At 42.2% G+C, this 17,394-nt stretch overlaps 1 protein-coding gene across 1 annotated transcript in view; it reads left to right on the top strand.

Annotated features, from left to right (window-relative positions):
• LOC105694998 (vesicular glutamate transporter 1) overlaps positions 1–11,499 on the top strand; it is a 37,419-nt gene extending 25,920 nt beyond the window's left edge. The window contains exons 7-8 of the mRNA XM_012416208.1: positions 9,151–9,360; positions 11,242–11,499. Coding sequence (XP_012271631.1) covers positions 9,151–9,360; positions 11,242–11,499 — 468 coding nt within the window. The remainder of the gene's footprint in view (positions 1–9,150; positions 9,361–11,241) is intronic.
• Positions 11,500–17,394: the final 5,895 nt, after the last annotated feature.

Here is a 17,394-nt window from a genome sequence, read left to right as displayed (position 1 = left end):
CACCAGACGTGCAGTGTACCGAACGCCAAATTAAAACTGTATATCCAAGAAAAATAATTGTATACAATTATATGTAATTGTATACAACTATGTGCTTTACCATATGCAGTTATACAGAATTGCATATGATTGAGATGTAATGGTGTCTGATAATGTGTGGAACGTATAGTACTCAGACAAAAATTCCTTTATCAGTAAAAGTAAAAAACAAGTAGCATACAATAATTTTAGACGAATACATATATATTTGCAAAACGACTGAGGTCAGTTATTATTTATTCAATACAAAAAATATGTCCGCGCGGGTTCATGAATGACTTTTCTAAATTAAAAAATCTAATAAAAAAAAACACCTTAGGAATAAAATAACTTCTCTAGATGTATTCATGTTTCCCTTCTCAAATATAAAAATAGCATATATCGCTTTTTCTTTATAAGAAGTAGAAATGAACTATTTTTGCCAAATTCAGTACTTTAATTCTTTAGAAAAATTTAAATCAAATGTGTTATCAAAAGTTATAGTACATTTTGCCCCACACTATACATGCACATCTAATTTTTTCTTTATCTCGTTAAATTTAGTTTTTAATTTGGTTACATGAAATAGAAGATTGTGTACATTTATTCAGATACATGATCTTAAGAGAAAATATAACTTTTGGAATAGATGTGTGCATACGCATACATGGGGCAAAATATACTATAACGTTTGGCAACATATCCAATTTAAGTTTACAAAAGCGTGTGTGACGGAGACAATTCATGTTGGTAATTACCCAGGGACCCTTCGGAGGGAGCCCAATTGAAGGATCACCCCCCCCCCCCTTTTTGGAACATGACCTGCGTTTTGATAAGGAACCCCAAAAACAAGTTTAGTTAGTTTCTGAGTTTTGTTGAGTGCAGTGAGTATCGTACGTACAAATGGGACGAACCTGAGTGATGTGCCTAGAGTAAGGATTGTAAGACACAGATCGTGTTGCATACATTTAGTTTCTGTACATTGAGCTCGGCAGAGCCTTTAACTGGGACGGGTCATGACCATCCAGTCCACCTGGTACCTTGAGTGCGGTCGTGTGTTGTCCACCAATGGGTGGAAAAGATTTCCCTTCGTACCCGCTGCGCACCTAAGGTTGGTGGTGTAGAGCGTCATTTCTCTCACTACCACAGGTAATAGTTGTCTGTTATGGAGGGGGCTCGCTGATGACCCCCTCCCATCGGATATTGATGGTCCCTTCCATTTAGGGTTTTCGAAGAAAATTAAAAAACTACATTACACCCGGATGTCCACCAATGGGTGGACAAGATTTCCCTTCGTACCCGCTGCGAACCTAAGGTTGGTGGTGTAGAGCGTCATTTCTCTCACTACCACAGGTAATAGTTGTCTGTTATGGAGGGGGCTCGCTGATGACCCCCTCCCATCGGATATTGATGGTCCCTTCCATTTAGGGTTTTCGAAGAAAATTAAAAAACTACGTCACACCCGGATGGGCACAATACTCGAAATCCCGCACACAAGGTACGACAAGAAACCTCGCAAACTTTCAGATGGGGAAGGATCGCACCACTTTCGTTCAATGACACGATTGAAGAGATCTAGAAGAAGACTGAAGGTGGAAACGCCCCATATCAACTCGCGCAGAGAGCGCTAGGGAGTCGGCGCGATAGGGCGCTCGGGAAATGGCGCGAAATATGTGTGCGAGCATATGGAATGCGTGAATAAAATCTAATGTTAAACCTGACTTCAGCAATTTCAAAAACATCAAGAAACCGTTTTTCTACAAAAATCCAATCCTTTTATCGACGTGGCGGGCAAATGAAGAGGACGTCTCGCGACTTGTCAAGAGTACTCGGTCTCGGGCGCACCTGCGGAAAAGGCCTGCTGCTTATTCTTTCTAGTCCTGGAGGTTCTCGATTAGCTGTTGGCACCGTCTGTAGGCCGGCGGGTTGATTGCTACCTTGGGAACTCAGGTGAACAGCTGGTCCTGCCGCCACACGCTATCCGGAGTCAGGGACGGTGATACTGTTGTTTGCAGACACGCCTCAGGGTTGGTCCGTTCTGGTGACTGGTTCCGTAAGGTGGCTGTGGTGGAGTCCCCGCCCTCGGCCGGGATTGTCAGGGTGGACTCCGAAGGGGGGCCGCTACATGCTGCTGCGGTGAGGAAGTCACTAAGGTGTACGACGTTTCGACAGGTCCGGCGTGCTTCCCCAGCTCGGAGACGGATATGCCGAGCTCCTCGAGGATGCCGCGGCATCCGCCGGATAGACCGAAGTTACGGAGGGATGCGAGCGTCCCCGGGGCTGGTCAGAGCCTTGTTGAGGCTGCGAACCTCAGTCCCGGGTGGCTGCCCTCCGGTTCCTAGGCGCGGGGTCCGAGCCCCGAGAGAATGAACTGGGGTTCCGCGCGTTGCATCCTCGGGGTGTCATCTACCGACTTACTGTCGCCCAGCCTTGGAATGGCCATTACACCTGCGCCCTCCGCTGTCGAAGCGCCGATCCAGCTTCTATCGGCCAGACCCGCTCCTCGGTTGTCCGCTCGTCTGCCCGGGTTCCCCGCTGGAGCTGCTTTCTGGTTCCTCGTGGACAGGTTCCGGTTCGCCGGGAGATAGGCTGGGTGCAGAATGGCAGGACGTTCACTCGGTAGAAAATAAGATGAGGGTTTGCGAAAATGGGATGTTTATTCCCTTTGTACAGTGTCCGTTTTGAGATTCAATCCTTCTTACAGATTTTGGTCCTACTGATATACTAAAGGGCGAATGACGGCACCGATCGGAGTCGTCCGTACTGTTTCTGCTGCTTCTTACCTGAAGTCGTTTTTCAGAAACCGTCGCTATGACTTGTTTGACCGAGAATTAGTAAGGCCGGCGAGGAACAGACTCGCAGGTTTGCACCGAAGCTGATATCGTGCTCGCGGCACATATCACTTTTATAGGTGGGATACCTATGGTTCGTACTCGTTCCGCAAGAAACGGTGTCGAATGTCGACTGTCTAAAAATGTGTCCTATTATTGTGTGCGAAATATATATTTACTTCGATTTAAGAGTCGACGGCGACGACGACGACGATTAGAAACTATAACGATTCTGAGCGTATGTAAAATGTGAATCTGCCATATCTTCACGTACATACTATTAATCTAAGTCGGGTAAATTAAAAAAAAGAACTCGGTAGCGTCTCGTTGAAATTCAAACGCCCAAGGCGCGTTTCGCTCACCTTTCGACACTACGAGTTTCTCGTTCAAATATATTTGGCTCGAAACTCTACCAAGTGTCTTGATACGCTGTGATAAGAGAATGTTGCGAGATGAAACAAGGGCATTGGAGGCCGCTCGTTAGCGGCCTGCGGAAGTGTAATAATATATGTCTGCGTACCAATTGTAGAATGTTGACAAGAAATTCTTTACTTGCAAGGTGCGCTTTGCCTTACTGAGCACGGGCAGCTAATGCTTTGCGGTTTTGAATTATGGGGAATTATAATTCGACGGTGGTTGTTGGAAGGTGGATATCGAGTTTTGTGAGAGGTTAGTAATTTTGAATAGAATTTGGAAGAAGGTGTAGGAATGATGAAGAGTAAAAGAATGGAGTTCTCTGAAGAGAACCTGTACCTTGGCTTCGCAGAGGTCTTTATTTCCGGTGACATCTCTCCAACTTCCAAAAGATATGTTGAACTCGGATGTTAATTCGTTCAACACAGTCAGTACGCCAAATATATATTTGTAGACTAGTATTCTGAGTAATGCAATTCTTTTACGCGCAACATCAATGATCTGACTGAAAGAGAAACGAAATATTTTAATTTATGTTGAAAGTAACAATCCATATCTAATGCTGGTGAATCAATGCAAAAGAGTAACGAATCGTGAAATATCGCAGGTATGCACTCTTGGTGGTGTTATTTAATATTAGCTAAATAGTAATTCAGTTTTTGAGAAAACAAATGCAAATCGAAATATATACGTAATGTATGTATAGTAAGTATACTTCAATTTGAAATACGAAACAAAGAAAAGGGCTTCAGAAGTGGCCTTTTATCCAAAAACATGTATTCAGAAAATTATTTTACAAGCGGTGTCTCAAAAGAAAGGTTCACTATTTCTTTAAACCCGTTGGGTTGGTGGGAAACGTTTGAAATTTGGAGTGAATATTTGTGTGTGGTGCAAACCCTGTAAAATCCCTGTGCGCGTGCATTCATCGCTAGATCAATCACGTCCCAGTCGCCATGGAGGCTCCACTCGCTCATACTGCCGATTGTGAAGTTCGTGGTGTTATTTGTTTTTTAACCGGAAAAGCAAAAATCCGACTGAAATTCATCGCAAGTTGTGTAGCGTGTAAGGTGAAGATGTTATGTCAAGATCAATGGCTGCTCGTTGGGGCCAATTATTCACTGATGGGAGAAAAACATTGCGCGATAAACAACGAAAAGGCCGGCCCTCGACTTCACGCACTCCGTGTGTTGCCAAGTATGTTCGAAGGATCTTGGATTCTGATTGGCGCCTTACGCTTGATGACATTTTTTATCAACTGCCTCCGAATATTGAGATAAACCGTGGAACATTTCACAGGATCATTTTTGAAGACTTGGGTCTAAAAGTGTGTGCAAGATGGGATCCACGCCTGCTTTTAGAACAACATAAAGAGGAGAGAGTTGGCGTTGCATTGCAGTTTCAGCAATTTTTCAACGATGAGGGAGACGGTTTATTCGGTCGAATAGTGACAGGGGATGAGACATGGATCCATTACTATACACCACGCGGTCGCCGTGCGGCTTCTTTGCCTCCTACAGCGGGGAACTTAGAAAAAAGAAAAGGAAAAACCGTACGATACAATGATTCTCTCGGCACAACTCGCGAGGAAACTTGAAATTACTCGCGATCGCTCGAAGTTTACGGCCAATATAATTCGCTGCACACGGTTCGAAAGCTTAGAAAATTTACTACAATTTCATTAAACTCAGAAAAAGAAAAACGCGGACAGTTTCGGACACGACACTTAGCCTTGATCCGGGGAGCCTTCAGCCTATTCTACAAGGCAATCGTGACCAGAACTTCCCTGTTTCTCCTCGGTTTTCCTACCCGTTGGATTCTTAACCCCTATCAAACAAAACGCGAATGCTCGCCCGAGCGGAACCACGGAAAGGCCGCCTCCATGACTCTCAGTCCGGCCGCCGGCACGAGACTTAAATCCGATTTCCCAATTTTACTCGCCCGCACGGATTTTCGAACAAGCCGCCTAGGCGTCTCCCAAACCTGCCGCTGGCACGAGATTTACGCCAGAGAAAAAAAAAAAATTACTCACCGGGCGCGAACGAAAGTCGCTAAATAACCTGGCCTTCTAATTCCTCCAAAACTATGCAGAAAATCCGACCGAAACACAGGAAATCAAACAATCTGAACGGATTCGATAATCTACTCTACTCAGAAGATTTACTTCATCTTTGCAATCTTTCTCTAAATGGCTCCCCTCGACCTCAGAAAACAGGCACTTACTTTTAGCAGGGCTATCGCCGCCGCTCGCCGACTAACCTGTTGTCTCTCTCGCACTCCTCGAGGTGACGATACGGGGCTGCGACATAGGCTCGGCGTACAGGAAATCAGGAAACGTAGAAAGCACAGCCGTTGATGCGTCCGGTCCGACGGTCCGTGGGCGCAGAAGGCCGGAGCTCTTGGAGTCCGGCTAGATGTAGGATTTCGGGCGATAACTCCGGAATCTTTAATTCCGGTCATTGGTTGGCTCAAGCGCTCCTCTGACACCCAAATTTCGGAAATCTTCGCGCACCGCGAAGCGCTAATTGGTGCTTGATGGATGGTGCGGGATGGGGTCGTGGTGGCAAGGGTGGTGGAGCGCGCTACACGCTCCTCCGGGATCAGGCCCGTCCTCGATGGTGGGTCCATCGGGGCTCCTGGCGAGCCGCTCTCTCCCCGAGCAGCCGTCTGAAATACTTACAGAGGGTTCCCCAGTCCACCCGGGTTACTTAAGCAAACCCGAGTTTTTCGGCGGCAACCGGTCAAACTCCTGGCCCGGAAGTCAGGCGTCCCGAGCGCCGGGCAATTATGGCCCGGACTTTTTTGTCCGCTCTCTGACGCAGTGACTTGGCCGGAAGCGGGCGTTGCCAGGACGCAGCATGCCGATGCCGATCCGCCGCCGTGCCGATCGGGACCGGGGAAAAATGCCAGGCCCCGTCCTCCGGCCCGGCTCCTGTCCGGTTAGTTCTGGTGTTCCTGCGGCCGGCTCACCTCTAGCCGCCAGGACTAACTGTGGGCCCGCCTCTGCAGGCAGGGCCGCCAGAGTGACGAAGATGGGGTCGGCCGGCTTCCCTCATGGGACCCGTCGTCACGATCGTGACTCCCCTCGGTGACACGCCCCTGCGCAGTCGCCAGCCGCTGCTTTCGAGGCGACTCTTGGAGCGGCGAGCGATGACGTAGCCGCGACCTCACGCCTTTCGGTCGACGCTTTTATCGTCCCGGTTGCTAACCGACTCTACGCAGGCTACAATAGATTTCTCGAATATTGCGACGTGAGTCGGCTTGCGCGATCGTTCGCGCACTGGGTTTGAGGTCGCGCCTGCAGTTCAATTGGGGCTCGCAGCTGGGGCGCGACGTCAGCGGGAGTGAAGTCCAGGGGCGTTGCTCTTCAGGGATCTGGTGACGCCAGTCCTGGACCCCCTTGAGCCAAAAATTTTCCTCTCGGTGTGACCAGGGGTGCCGGCATCCCCCGATGTGGCTCCTCCAGGGTGAGGGGATCGATGGGCCCTTCCGCCCTGCAACACCGCGCCCTAGCCTCGATGCAGGAGGGTAATGCAAATGGAACCCCCCCTCGCTGCCCTTGTAAGGACTCCCTTGAGTCATAGGTCACAGCGCGGGGGGGGGGGGGTCAGGGCCACCAGTAAAGCGCCTTCCTCCCGCCATCAGTGACGGGCCGAATGTTCGGGTGCGGACGCGATGACGGAGCGGCGCCGTCATGGGCCGGCCCTTGCAATAAAGAGCGGGGCCGAGGTTGGCTCAGCACGGCCCTACTCCGCGGGACTCCAGCATCTATGGAGGGCGGCGGGGAGAGAGGGGAGAGAGGGGGTTGCCACCGTGGTTGCTATTCCAGAGGTCCCTCGAAGACGCTCCTGTCTCGTGACAGTTGTCTGGTATGTTGACGATTCTTCTTGCCCGCATCCGTCTCATCACGAGGACTTCTTAACGGCGTTCACCACCAAAGTGGGGACGATGACTTCCACCGCTAGATGGCATTAGTATCGAATTCGGGGGAGGTAACCAAAACGTACTTTCTCGCTCGGATGAGGGAGACGCGACGCATAATGGGCGGTGTTTAGCAAGGGGCGAAAAATGTGTGCGTATTTTGCACGTATAGGACTCACACAACGGCTAGATGCCTCTGGACTAGGCGCCGAAACGTGTGTGACCACCGGCCGCACGCACACGCCAGTTGGACGCTCCGCCTAGAGTCGGCAACGGTTGCTAAGGAATGCCAAAATTCCTCTCGAGAAACTCGAAAATCCTGAAAAAGGTGCTCCACGGGGACAACGATTTTGAGCGTATTTCTCAACCGATCGAGCTCAACGAGTGCTCGTTTTAAAGATAAAATGTTGACGTGTGTTTATATGGGAGCGATTTTCGGTCGAGCACCTCCTTCCTAGGTAAAAGGGCATTGAAATTATGTCGTTGCACTTTTTTATATGAAAATGACCACTTATCGAAAATCGCTCCCATATAAACACAGGTCAACATTTCATCTTCGATATGAGCACTCGTTAAGCTCGATCGGTTTAGAAATACGTTCGGAATCGTTGTCCCCGTGAGGCCCTGCAAAATCGCTAGAGTGGTGAGCGCCCTTAACGGCTAATATATACGTAACTTATGAACTATAAGAAATAAAAGGCAGTCAACATAATAATTTGCCTCGTCGGCCTCGAGCGTTTTGAAACGAAAGGTTGATGAAATAAAATCAAATCAATTACAGTTTCACTCCCTTAGGCAATTATTTAATGCCGCTCAGTAATTAAAGATAATATAAAGTCCCTAGGACGATCGCCCACGGGGTGCATCGTCACAACACACATGATTTTGAGGGAAATTATAATTTTTTGAACAGATGTACGCGTATTTTATATGAAGCAATATGTATTGTATCATTTGGAAGAAAAATATTTAATTAGAGGTTTGGATGACATGATAGTTTTATTGTATTTAGCAAATGTAGTTGTTTTATACTACTTATGAAGCAAAAGCGATTTGCGCTCCTTTTATAATTAATTGAGGAATTATATGTATTCGAATACGTTTTTGTACATTTAAGGCCCTTACTCATATCTAAATTTTAGTGTTAAAAGATGTATTTGAGAGCACTGTTAAAAGGGACCCTACTCATGTGCCGCTTTTAAACCACTTTCATAGAAAAGTCTTGAAAGAAGCTATAAAAGAGATATTTTAGCAGCAATACCTACTCATACCCTCTTTTAAGCTTCTCTTTGAGTGCTTTTAGAATAAAAGTGAGCGGCGATTCCCAAAAAGTAGTTAGGGGGACTTATAAACCGCTTTTAGCCGTCAGAATCATACATCAAATTTTGATAGCTTTTAGTTGTCAAAATCGTACATGAAAAATGAAATTCATTAAAGACATTTTTCACAAAGTAAAAGCTCGTGAAGTGAATGCAGTGCATCAAATAAATACTAGGGAGTTTTTAAATCGAATTTGTGTCGTTCTTGGCTAACCAAGAAATTGAGCTTTGGTTCCGACTTTACTCTGTCAAACTCGCTTTCCATTTTTGCGGCAAAGTTCAGCAGACTCTGATCTTTTGGCATACGAAAAACGCAAGCACTGCCTATGCGAAGCGCATGTGCGTAACGCAGTCGTTACATTTTTCCGACGTTGTAATATTGCATTTTGTAAAAGCGGTCTTTTAAGTAAAAGCGATCATAAAACAAGGTATGAGTATGTCTTTTAGCAGTGGTTCGATCATCTTTAACAAAAAGACGTCTGAAAGCGCTGCTGAAAGTGAGGTATGAGTAAGAGCCAAAAACTCTAAAATAACTCGCATATTACAAATGAACAATGATTTTTACACATTTCTTGTACGGATTTTATTAATTTCATTTTCAGTTCATCACAATCGCAAAGGGTTACAAAACACATCGATATATTTTGCAGGATCCACAGGGCTGGAGAAACGTTTTCATCATGGCTGCTTGTGTTCACTTCTTCGGGGTAATCTTTTACGCGATATTTTGTTCTGGTGAACTTCAACCCTGGGCAGATCCGAACTTAGAAGAGCAGAAAGCATGGAACCCTTTAGACGAACTTAACCAGTCCAAACCTCCGGTACCGCCACCACCACAGACCGTCCAGACCAATTTTGTGGTAAGCGAGTATTTGTATTTCATGTCATGCTAGTATATGACTAAAGGTGGCTAAATACGTAATGATCAATCGTTGCGATGAATCTGTATAAACTGATCTGTGCACATGTAACTGGCGCACAGTGGAGTCAGATCTCAAAAGACCCGACAAAAATAGAAAACGGTTTCCAATTGAGTTGAAACTCGTTACTAGGGCGTTTTTGGGGTCTGTGACTAACAATCCGAAGTCAATATTAAAAAAAAAAACAAAATGGCGGACAAGTTTTCGACAAATACATTGAATTTAGCAACAATTCAGGACAATTCTCGCAACATCTTTTAGCAACAATTTAGGACAATTCTCAGATGATCAGGAGTGATGTGTCAAAGTTTCGGATAGTTTGGTCTAATATCCTTAAAAAAAAGTGTTGTATTCGAATCGACTGATTTGAAGGGGATTTCACTTCACCTTAAGGTGAAGTGAAACACGTCGAAGAACTTGATCGACATAGATAAAGAAGATTTTTCTAAATGCCTACGTTGCCGACGTTCGTGTTTATATTGACAGCTGTGACGAATTATATTGGATATTGTACCAAATGGCATACTTCACCTGTCGTTTTCGTACAATAAATATCAAGAAATCGAAGTAAAACTCCAGAAATTCTCTGGATTCATGCTTTCTGGGGCCCTAATTGACTGCGGAGGAATCCCCTGCGCCATCTGTGATTTCCAGATCAATTAAATTTTCACGCCAAGACCTCGTATTCCCATCGTTTTAGTATAGAAGCGCATACAAAACTTTTTTTTACCTTTATCTCGTTCAAATGCGAGTTTATCGATTACGAGAGTGATCTAAATTCTCGTAAAATTCTCCTCACCCTTCCGTTTCTCATATCAGAGCCTTCCATAAATGTATATTGATCGAAATATAAGAGCTCGACGCCATTTTGGTTCCGGTCTGGACTAAGTTAACAAATTTTGTTACAAAATCCAAATTTTTAATGTGTCAGGACAATTCTCAGATGATCAGGAGTGATGTGTCAAAGTTTCGGATAGTTTGGTCTAATATCCTTAAAAAAAAGTGTTGTATTCGAATCGACTGATTTGAAGGGGGTTTCACTTCACCTTAAAATGACGTTAAGGTGAAGTGAAACACCCTTCAAATTAGTCGATTCGAATACAACACTGTTTTTTAAGGGTAATAGACCAAACTGTCCGAAACTTTGACACATCACTCCTGATCATCTAAGAGTTGTCCTGACACATTAAAAATTTGGATTTTATAACAAAATTTTTTAACTCAGCCCAGACCAGAACCAAAATGGCGTCGAGCCCTCATATTTCAATGGATATACAATTATCGAAGGCTCTAATATGAGAATCGAAAGTGTCAGGACAATTTTACGACAATTTAGAACACTCTGATAATCGATAAACTCGCATTTGAACGGGATAAAGGCAAACAAAGTGTTGTATACGCTTCTATGCCAAAACGATGGTAATACGACGTCTCGGAGTGAAGATTTAATTGACCTGGAAATCACAGATGGCGCAGGGGGTCCCTCTGCAGTCAATTAGGGCCCCAGAAAGCATGAATCCAGAGGATTTCTGGAGTTTTACTTCGATTTCTTTATTATTATTGTACGAAAACGACAGATAGAGTATGCCATTTGGTACAATACCCAATATAGTTCGACACGGCTGTCAATATAAAAACAAACGTCGGCAACGTAGGCATTTAGAAAGATCGTCTTTATCGACGTTGATCAAGTTCCTCAACGTGTTTCACTTCACCTTAACTTGCTGCTTTGATGGAGACTGACGTAAATTTAGTTGTCTGCACTGGCATTCTCAACTTGATTTGCGCTTGATTTTAATGGTCTTGTTTATTTATTTTCAGAAGCAACCGTCTTTGGGCGGAGCTCCAACCGATTGGAACGATTACGAGCAGCCGCCAGCTGTGGATCAGTATACGTATGTGCAGCAAGAGAAGATAGATACAAATCAGGTGATCAATTATGGATCGACCGAAACCAATCCCAGCAATCCATTCCATTCGACAAATCCTTTCGTCAGCGAACTAAATACCTCGCTGGTGCAGCCACCACCGAGGGACGACCATACATATGACGTCATGCAGAATCAAGGATGGAATTGAAGAAATTCGGCATATCGGTTGATCAAAATGGTTCAAATCAACAATTAATCAGATCTTCGGTTATCTATCACGGTCGATAATGTGGAATAAGAAGTCCCAACTAGCAATTCGAGTTTGATAATCGATACTTTTTAGCGTTTAAAACCATGATGAATTCTTACATCAGTACTCGTTTTCAAATGATATAACGACGATGTACAAGATGAAAAGTAGTCGTAAGGAATTAACGGAAAAGATACGATTCTTTGACGACAGATCGAATACAAGGAAAATGGCACCTGAAGAAATGACAATATTGTTTATCTGTTGAATAATCTTAACCAAAATGAAGTCTGCTGACTCAATTTACAAATATTGTCCTCCAGTGGTTTGATATAAGTTATTAAAAACACACATGAAAGTATAATTATTCCTTTGAAAAGGAGTAAGGAAAGAAATCAACAAATTGAGTAAAATGTTCAATACCGTCTATTATTTTATAGGTTAAAAGTTATAAATAAAAAAGGCTATGGTAAGATATGGAATACCATAACTGATCATAAAGAAAGCGACTTTAAGAATTCAGGGAGAACATAAAGACGAATTGTAGGATAAAAATGTTGGAACTTTCCTTTATACTTTACATTGTGGTGTAATGGTTTGATTATCGACCTCGTAACCGATCGCCCTAAATGGGATTCGAATTGCAATCTGTACCACATTATCGATTGTGTTCGATTTCTGAAATTGTCTTGTTGATAAGAAAGCAGGTAATACCTAAAAGAACGGAAAATAGTGCTTAAGTTTATCGTAACTTGAATGAAAAGACCTACGAAAAAACGTCCTCTTGGCAAGACTTGAAACATTGACAAAATTCTAGTATGCAAAAATGTAACGCTATACAAAATAGCACTGCTCTCATTATTTCAGCCGTTGATACTATTTTATTTTGCGATGCAAGCATGATTAACAAGTCTTTTCGCTGCTGTTTTCGGTACTTATTTGGCTTTTTTTTTCAACGGTGAACATAAAAAAACAGGGGTCGTACAAAAATGAGCCTCAAAATGTTCTAACATGAAAAGTGCCCATATTTGCACTCGACGCACATGCGAAAAGACGCGGGACACATGCTTTTGTTATTTAACCTTCTGACTGCGAAAAGAGTATACAGGTTATAACAGAACTCGCAGTCATGGTTTATACAACGCTATCCTTGTTGAAAAGGAGTCGAAAAATCCTGTAATATGTTTTCCTACAGTGCATAAATTTCCTGTAGTAACTAAGTGAAACACAGCCAATCAATCGCGTTACCGAACGGCAGACGTAGCGAAGAGGACGCCGGAAAGGCTGCTACGCCGCAGACAGCCGATTACCGAACGGACGTAGCGGAGAGGACGCCGGAAAGGCTGCTACGCCGCTGACAGCCGGTTACCGAACGGACGTAGTGGAGAGGACGCCGGAAAGGCTGCTACGCCGCAGACAGCCGATTACCGAACGGACGTAGCGGAGAGGACGCCGGAAAGGCTGCTACGCCACAGACAGCCGAACGCAGGCCTACCAGCGTCCTCTCCGCTATGCGTCTGTTCGGAAACGCGATTGGAAGGCTGTGCTTCACTTAGTTGTTACAGGTAATTTATGCACGGTGGAAAAAAATAGTACAAGGCTTTTTGACTCCTTTGTCAACAAGGATAGTGCTGTATAAACCGGGATTACGAGTTTTGTTACACCCTGTATATACACGCCTAACATTTGGCCCACTTAGTGCTTGCACACGGTCACGAATTTCGGTCAACGTACGTCAAAAAGGCTTAGCGGTTAGAAGGTTAAAGTATCTTGTACATCTCCTGAGGCAAGGTTTTTTACGCCTCGCGTGTTCGCAATACTTGTCTTCGGCTCATGAATGTGTGCTCGACTTGTGCTCATGCGTTCGCGAGCCTACGACTTGTATTTCAAGATCGCGCTAAATGTAAAAAGCCCCACTTTTCCTCCTGGGTATACAATGTACTATTAATATCTTATTATCCTATAGTTTTATGCAAATTTTCGGGTAATAAGTGTTTGATAATATTTATCCCTAAGGTTGGGGTAAGTATTAATGTATGTTTCACATTTAATCGACATACCAAAATTATCTACAATTAGCAACTTAAACTTTTATGTTGATATTTACGGTAAGGTGCTTCCGATATTGTTATAATTTATTTATTTATGCTTAAAATAATAACAGGAACATGACTTAGTTAAATAGAATATTTGAGTTGAATCAAATGTAAAATTAGAGAAATCGAAGTCCTATCAATTGATTTAAACGTAGTTGATTCAATGAATTTTCAAGTCTTGCCACCTGTGACGGCCTCCTACGATAAGATAGATCGTTCCCCCTTTAATATATTCTTGTTTAGTACAAAATTATTATTTTTTAAGAGTAGACTAAGAGCCACTTTACATCGACTCTGGTTTGAACATAAATTTTCGTAACTGTATAAAATAGAAATTACTTAAAGTAACATCGAAATGGTTAAAGTTCGTAAATTAGTCAGAATGGTGGTAAGAATTCCACATTACTTACTTTCACCGTGGATTCGATGTTACATATATGGTTGTATTTTATACTTTCACTTTCAAACAAGATTGAGTACTAACGGTAAAATTCGAATAATTGAGAATTATGCTTAAAACCGATATAACAGTCTCAATATTAATGAAAATGTGATAGGCGCACAATGAGGTAACAATTAACGCGCTCATTTCTCTTAATATTTTTTCATAAATCTTTAAACAGAAAAGTATGTAAAGCAAAATTCATCGATATGAACTAAAGGAGTGACAATAACTTCTAATGTTTACCGACAATAAAATGAGGGAAGGGAAAAAGATCCTTGCAAAAAAGTCCCCAGATTTAAGTGCCATTGACTGAGACTTTTAGATATTGCTTAAGATCGATCGTAAAAAATGTCGAGTAAAAGGTAATAGGAAAATGAAGCAATAACTGATAAGTTTAAACGATTACTAGAAACGATCTCGGTGGGGAAAAACAATCGGTGAGAAAGAACGAGACGAGGCATGTTATCGACTGACATATAGTGAATAAAAATCAGTCGATATGATGGAATGTCGAGAGACAGATATAAAAAAACTTTGAGATAGAAGTGGGAAAAAATTCACTTAAAAAATGGGCATTATAGGGATGGTTCATGTCGACCGCGAAAAAGCCGAAATAGCAAACGGTGAGATTATGTATCATATAAATAATGTTCTAGAGCCTGAAACAGAACGTACTCACCGTAACGAAACATACGCAAAAAACGTGTATACACATGTACATCCGCGCCCATATAACGAAAGAATTATTTCAGATGATTTGATATTGAAACGTATGAAAGTACTCATAGGAAAGTGATGCCAAACATGAAAGTACTAGTACGATAAGAAGGTCTTCTTTGATGAAGGAAAGTCAAAAATCGCGATTTAAATATTGCGAGGATTTGGGAGACAATACGTTATATGTAATACTAAACAACAATAAGATGCCTCTCGTATAAATTAAACACACGCGCGTCCACGCATTTAACAAAGTTGCGGTTACCCAGATGCAGTCATGAAGTTGTATTCCTGTCTGGTAATGATTTAAACTTATTTATGACTTATACTGTCCGTAGCTTGACACGACTTCATTTGGATAGTCCAATAAATGAACCCGATCAATGCGCTTCAGCGCGCATTGAATGAAATAAACGTAACTCGGTAATTACACGGCGCTTCCCAATTATGTCGGACGTAATCGCAACTTACAAGTGCGTTATATCCTACGGTCTCGTGTACCTATGTATCCCGAGAAGGGACAAATGAAAGTACACAAATGATATGTATGACTATATGTGAAGAAAGTATTATTTAAACGAAAGGTGTAAATTAAGAGGGAAGCAACAGATTGTGTAACATATTGAACAGATCCCCTTTCGGTTGCCGGAGATTCGCGAAATTAGTCAATTTCTAAACGAACGTTAAGAGAGAAATATATAGATAAATAAACAAATATATATAAATAGAAACATAAGTATATGCAAATTTGTCGGCATGTACAGGATGCTAGAACAATCTGGAAATGGTGAAATATTTTGAAAACGAAATATTTTCAAGAAAAAAGTTTCAAAAGTTCCATAGAATAAGGTCATACCCATTTGACCTTGAATGGATGGTATCAAGGTCAACGTGATTTTTTTAACGGAATAACCAATTTTTATTAGACAGTGTTCAAGCTCCATAGTAAGGTCGTACTAAAGTACAGTTTAATTATATATTTCTATTGAGTATTGCCTTAATTATGAGCTTTAGAATTTACAGTATGTCCAATATTTGCATTTTTCAGGATGCACTGCGTGAAGACTGCATTGTTGGGTTTAATATCCCTACGTCTGCGCAGGCGCGTGGATGGCTATGTACTTCACTTGATTAGATGTTCAAATTGTCTTCAGTCTGCTGTTTGACGATATGCATGTATTTCCATCGAACAATTCGTCAATAGTAAGGATTACATTTGCACATTGGATTACGTTGGATTACATAGTAAGGATTACAATTTTACAATAAGTCCATATACTTGTTGGCATTTAAATTCCCATCGATGAAAAAGAGCCCGATAATACCACGTTTTCAAACCCCTGCCCAAATATTAACTTTTTGGAGGTACTCTGTACGCAAAAAGCGCATCCAGTGAGGATTCTCGTACCCCATACACCCACGCACACACACTCACACTCACACACACATACAAAGGGTTGACTATGCGATGCATTTCGAATAATGCTAATACTGCCGACACCGTAATTTCTAAAGCTCATAACTCAGGTAATACTCAATAGAAATATGTCATCAACCAATGTCTTGAAAAGACCTTACCATCAGCTTGAACACTGCCTGATAAAAGATGAGATATTTTATTTACACTAATCATGCTTCCTTAATGTTTCCGTGAACATTCCCCTCAAGATCAAAGGGATATAACTATTCCATAGGACTTTTTAAACCTTGAAACTTAGGTCTGAAACTTTTTAAAAAAAAATCTTTCGTTTCCAAAATACTTGACCGTTTGCAGACTTTCCTAACACTCTGTATATACTCGGTATATATATACATATACTATTGAGACGCAAAACTAAAATCTACATCAGCCGATGTCGATAGAGTCAGGTGGTACGCGTAACGCAAACTGAGTATTAAATTTGACAATACTTGATGATTTTTGCGCGGGAAATCTCATTTTTAAAAAGTCTACACATATAAAGCTTAGCATGCGCAGACTAATTGTTAGTATAGAGAAAAAGAAAAGATACCGCGAATAATCGAATCGTGTAATTTTTTTATAATCCAAGCGATTCGTACATGAAGTCTCAATTCGCTAATAAATTGACAATAACTTCTTCTTAACTAGTGCGTGTCAAAGTATTGTATTTTGTGGTTGCAACCTTTTCTTTTTCTTTTTTTTTTTTTTCGGTATATTAAAGAACGCAAGTGGCTCGTAAATATATATTGCATTGGAAATTATATATCTTATTCATGATATTATATGACGTACTCGTTGAAACACGTTAACAATAGCATCGAGTGCTTTATAGAGATCTATGGTTACTTATTTATTACTAGAGAGCGTATTGTTTATTGCATTGTACTCAATAATGCAACGTACAAGGCGTAGTGATGTTGATCGTCATTTCTCTTGGTAATATCGTTATGACTTAAGTTATTGAGAGGCGTAAATTATCGTTGTATTAAATATTTATTTGATACCATTTATTAATGTGACGCAATACTATATGGCAAAGATTGAAAACAATTGCAATTCTACTATTATTCTAATATTCACGATGAAAGAAGAAGGTAAATGCGCATTTCTTCCTTCTTATTCGGTACTTGTGT

This window comes from Orussus abietinus, unplaced genomic scaffold, assembly GCF_000612105.2.
Source record: "Orussus abietinus isolate OABI.00-Male unplaced genomic scaffold, Oabi_2.0 scaffold228, whole genome shotgun sequence".
NCBI classification, from domain to species: domain Eukaryota; kingdom Metazoa; phylum Arthropoda; class Insecta; order Hymenoptera; family Orussidae; genus Orussus; species Orussus abietinus.
Note: the sequence above shows the minus strand (reverse complement) of the source record. Positions and strands in the feature narration are given on the sequence as shown.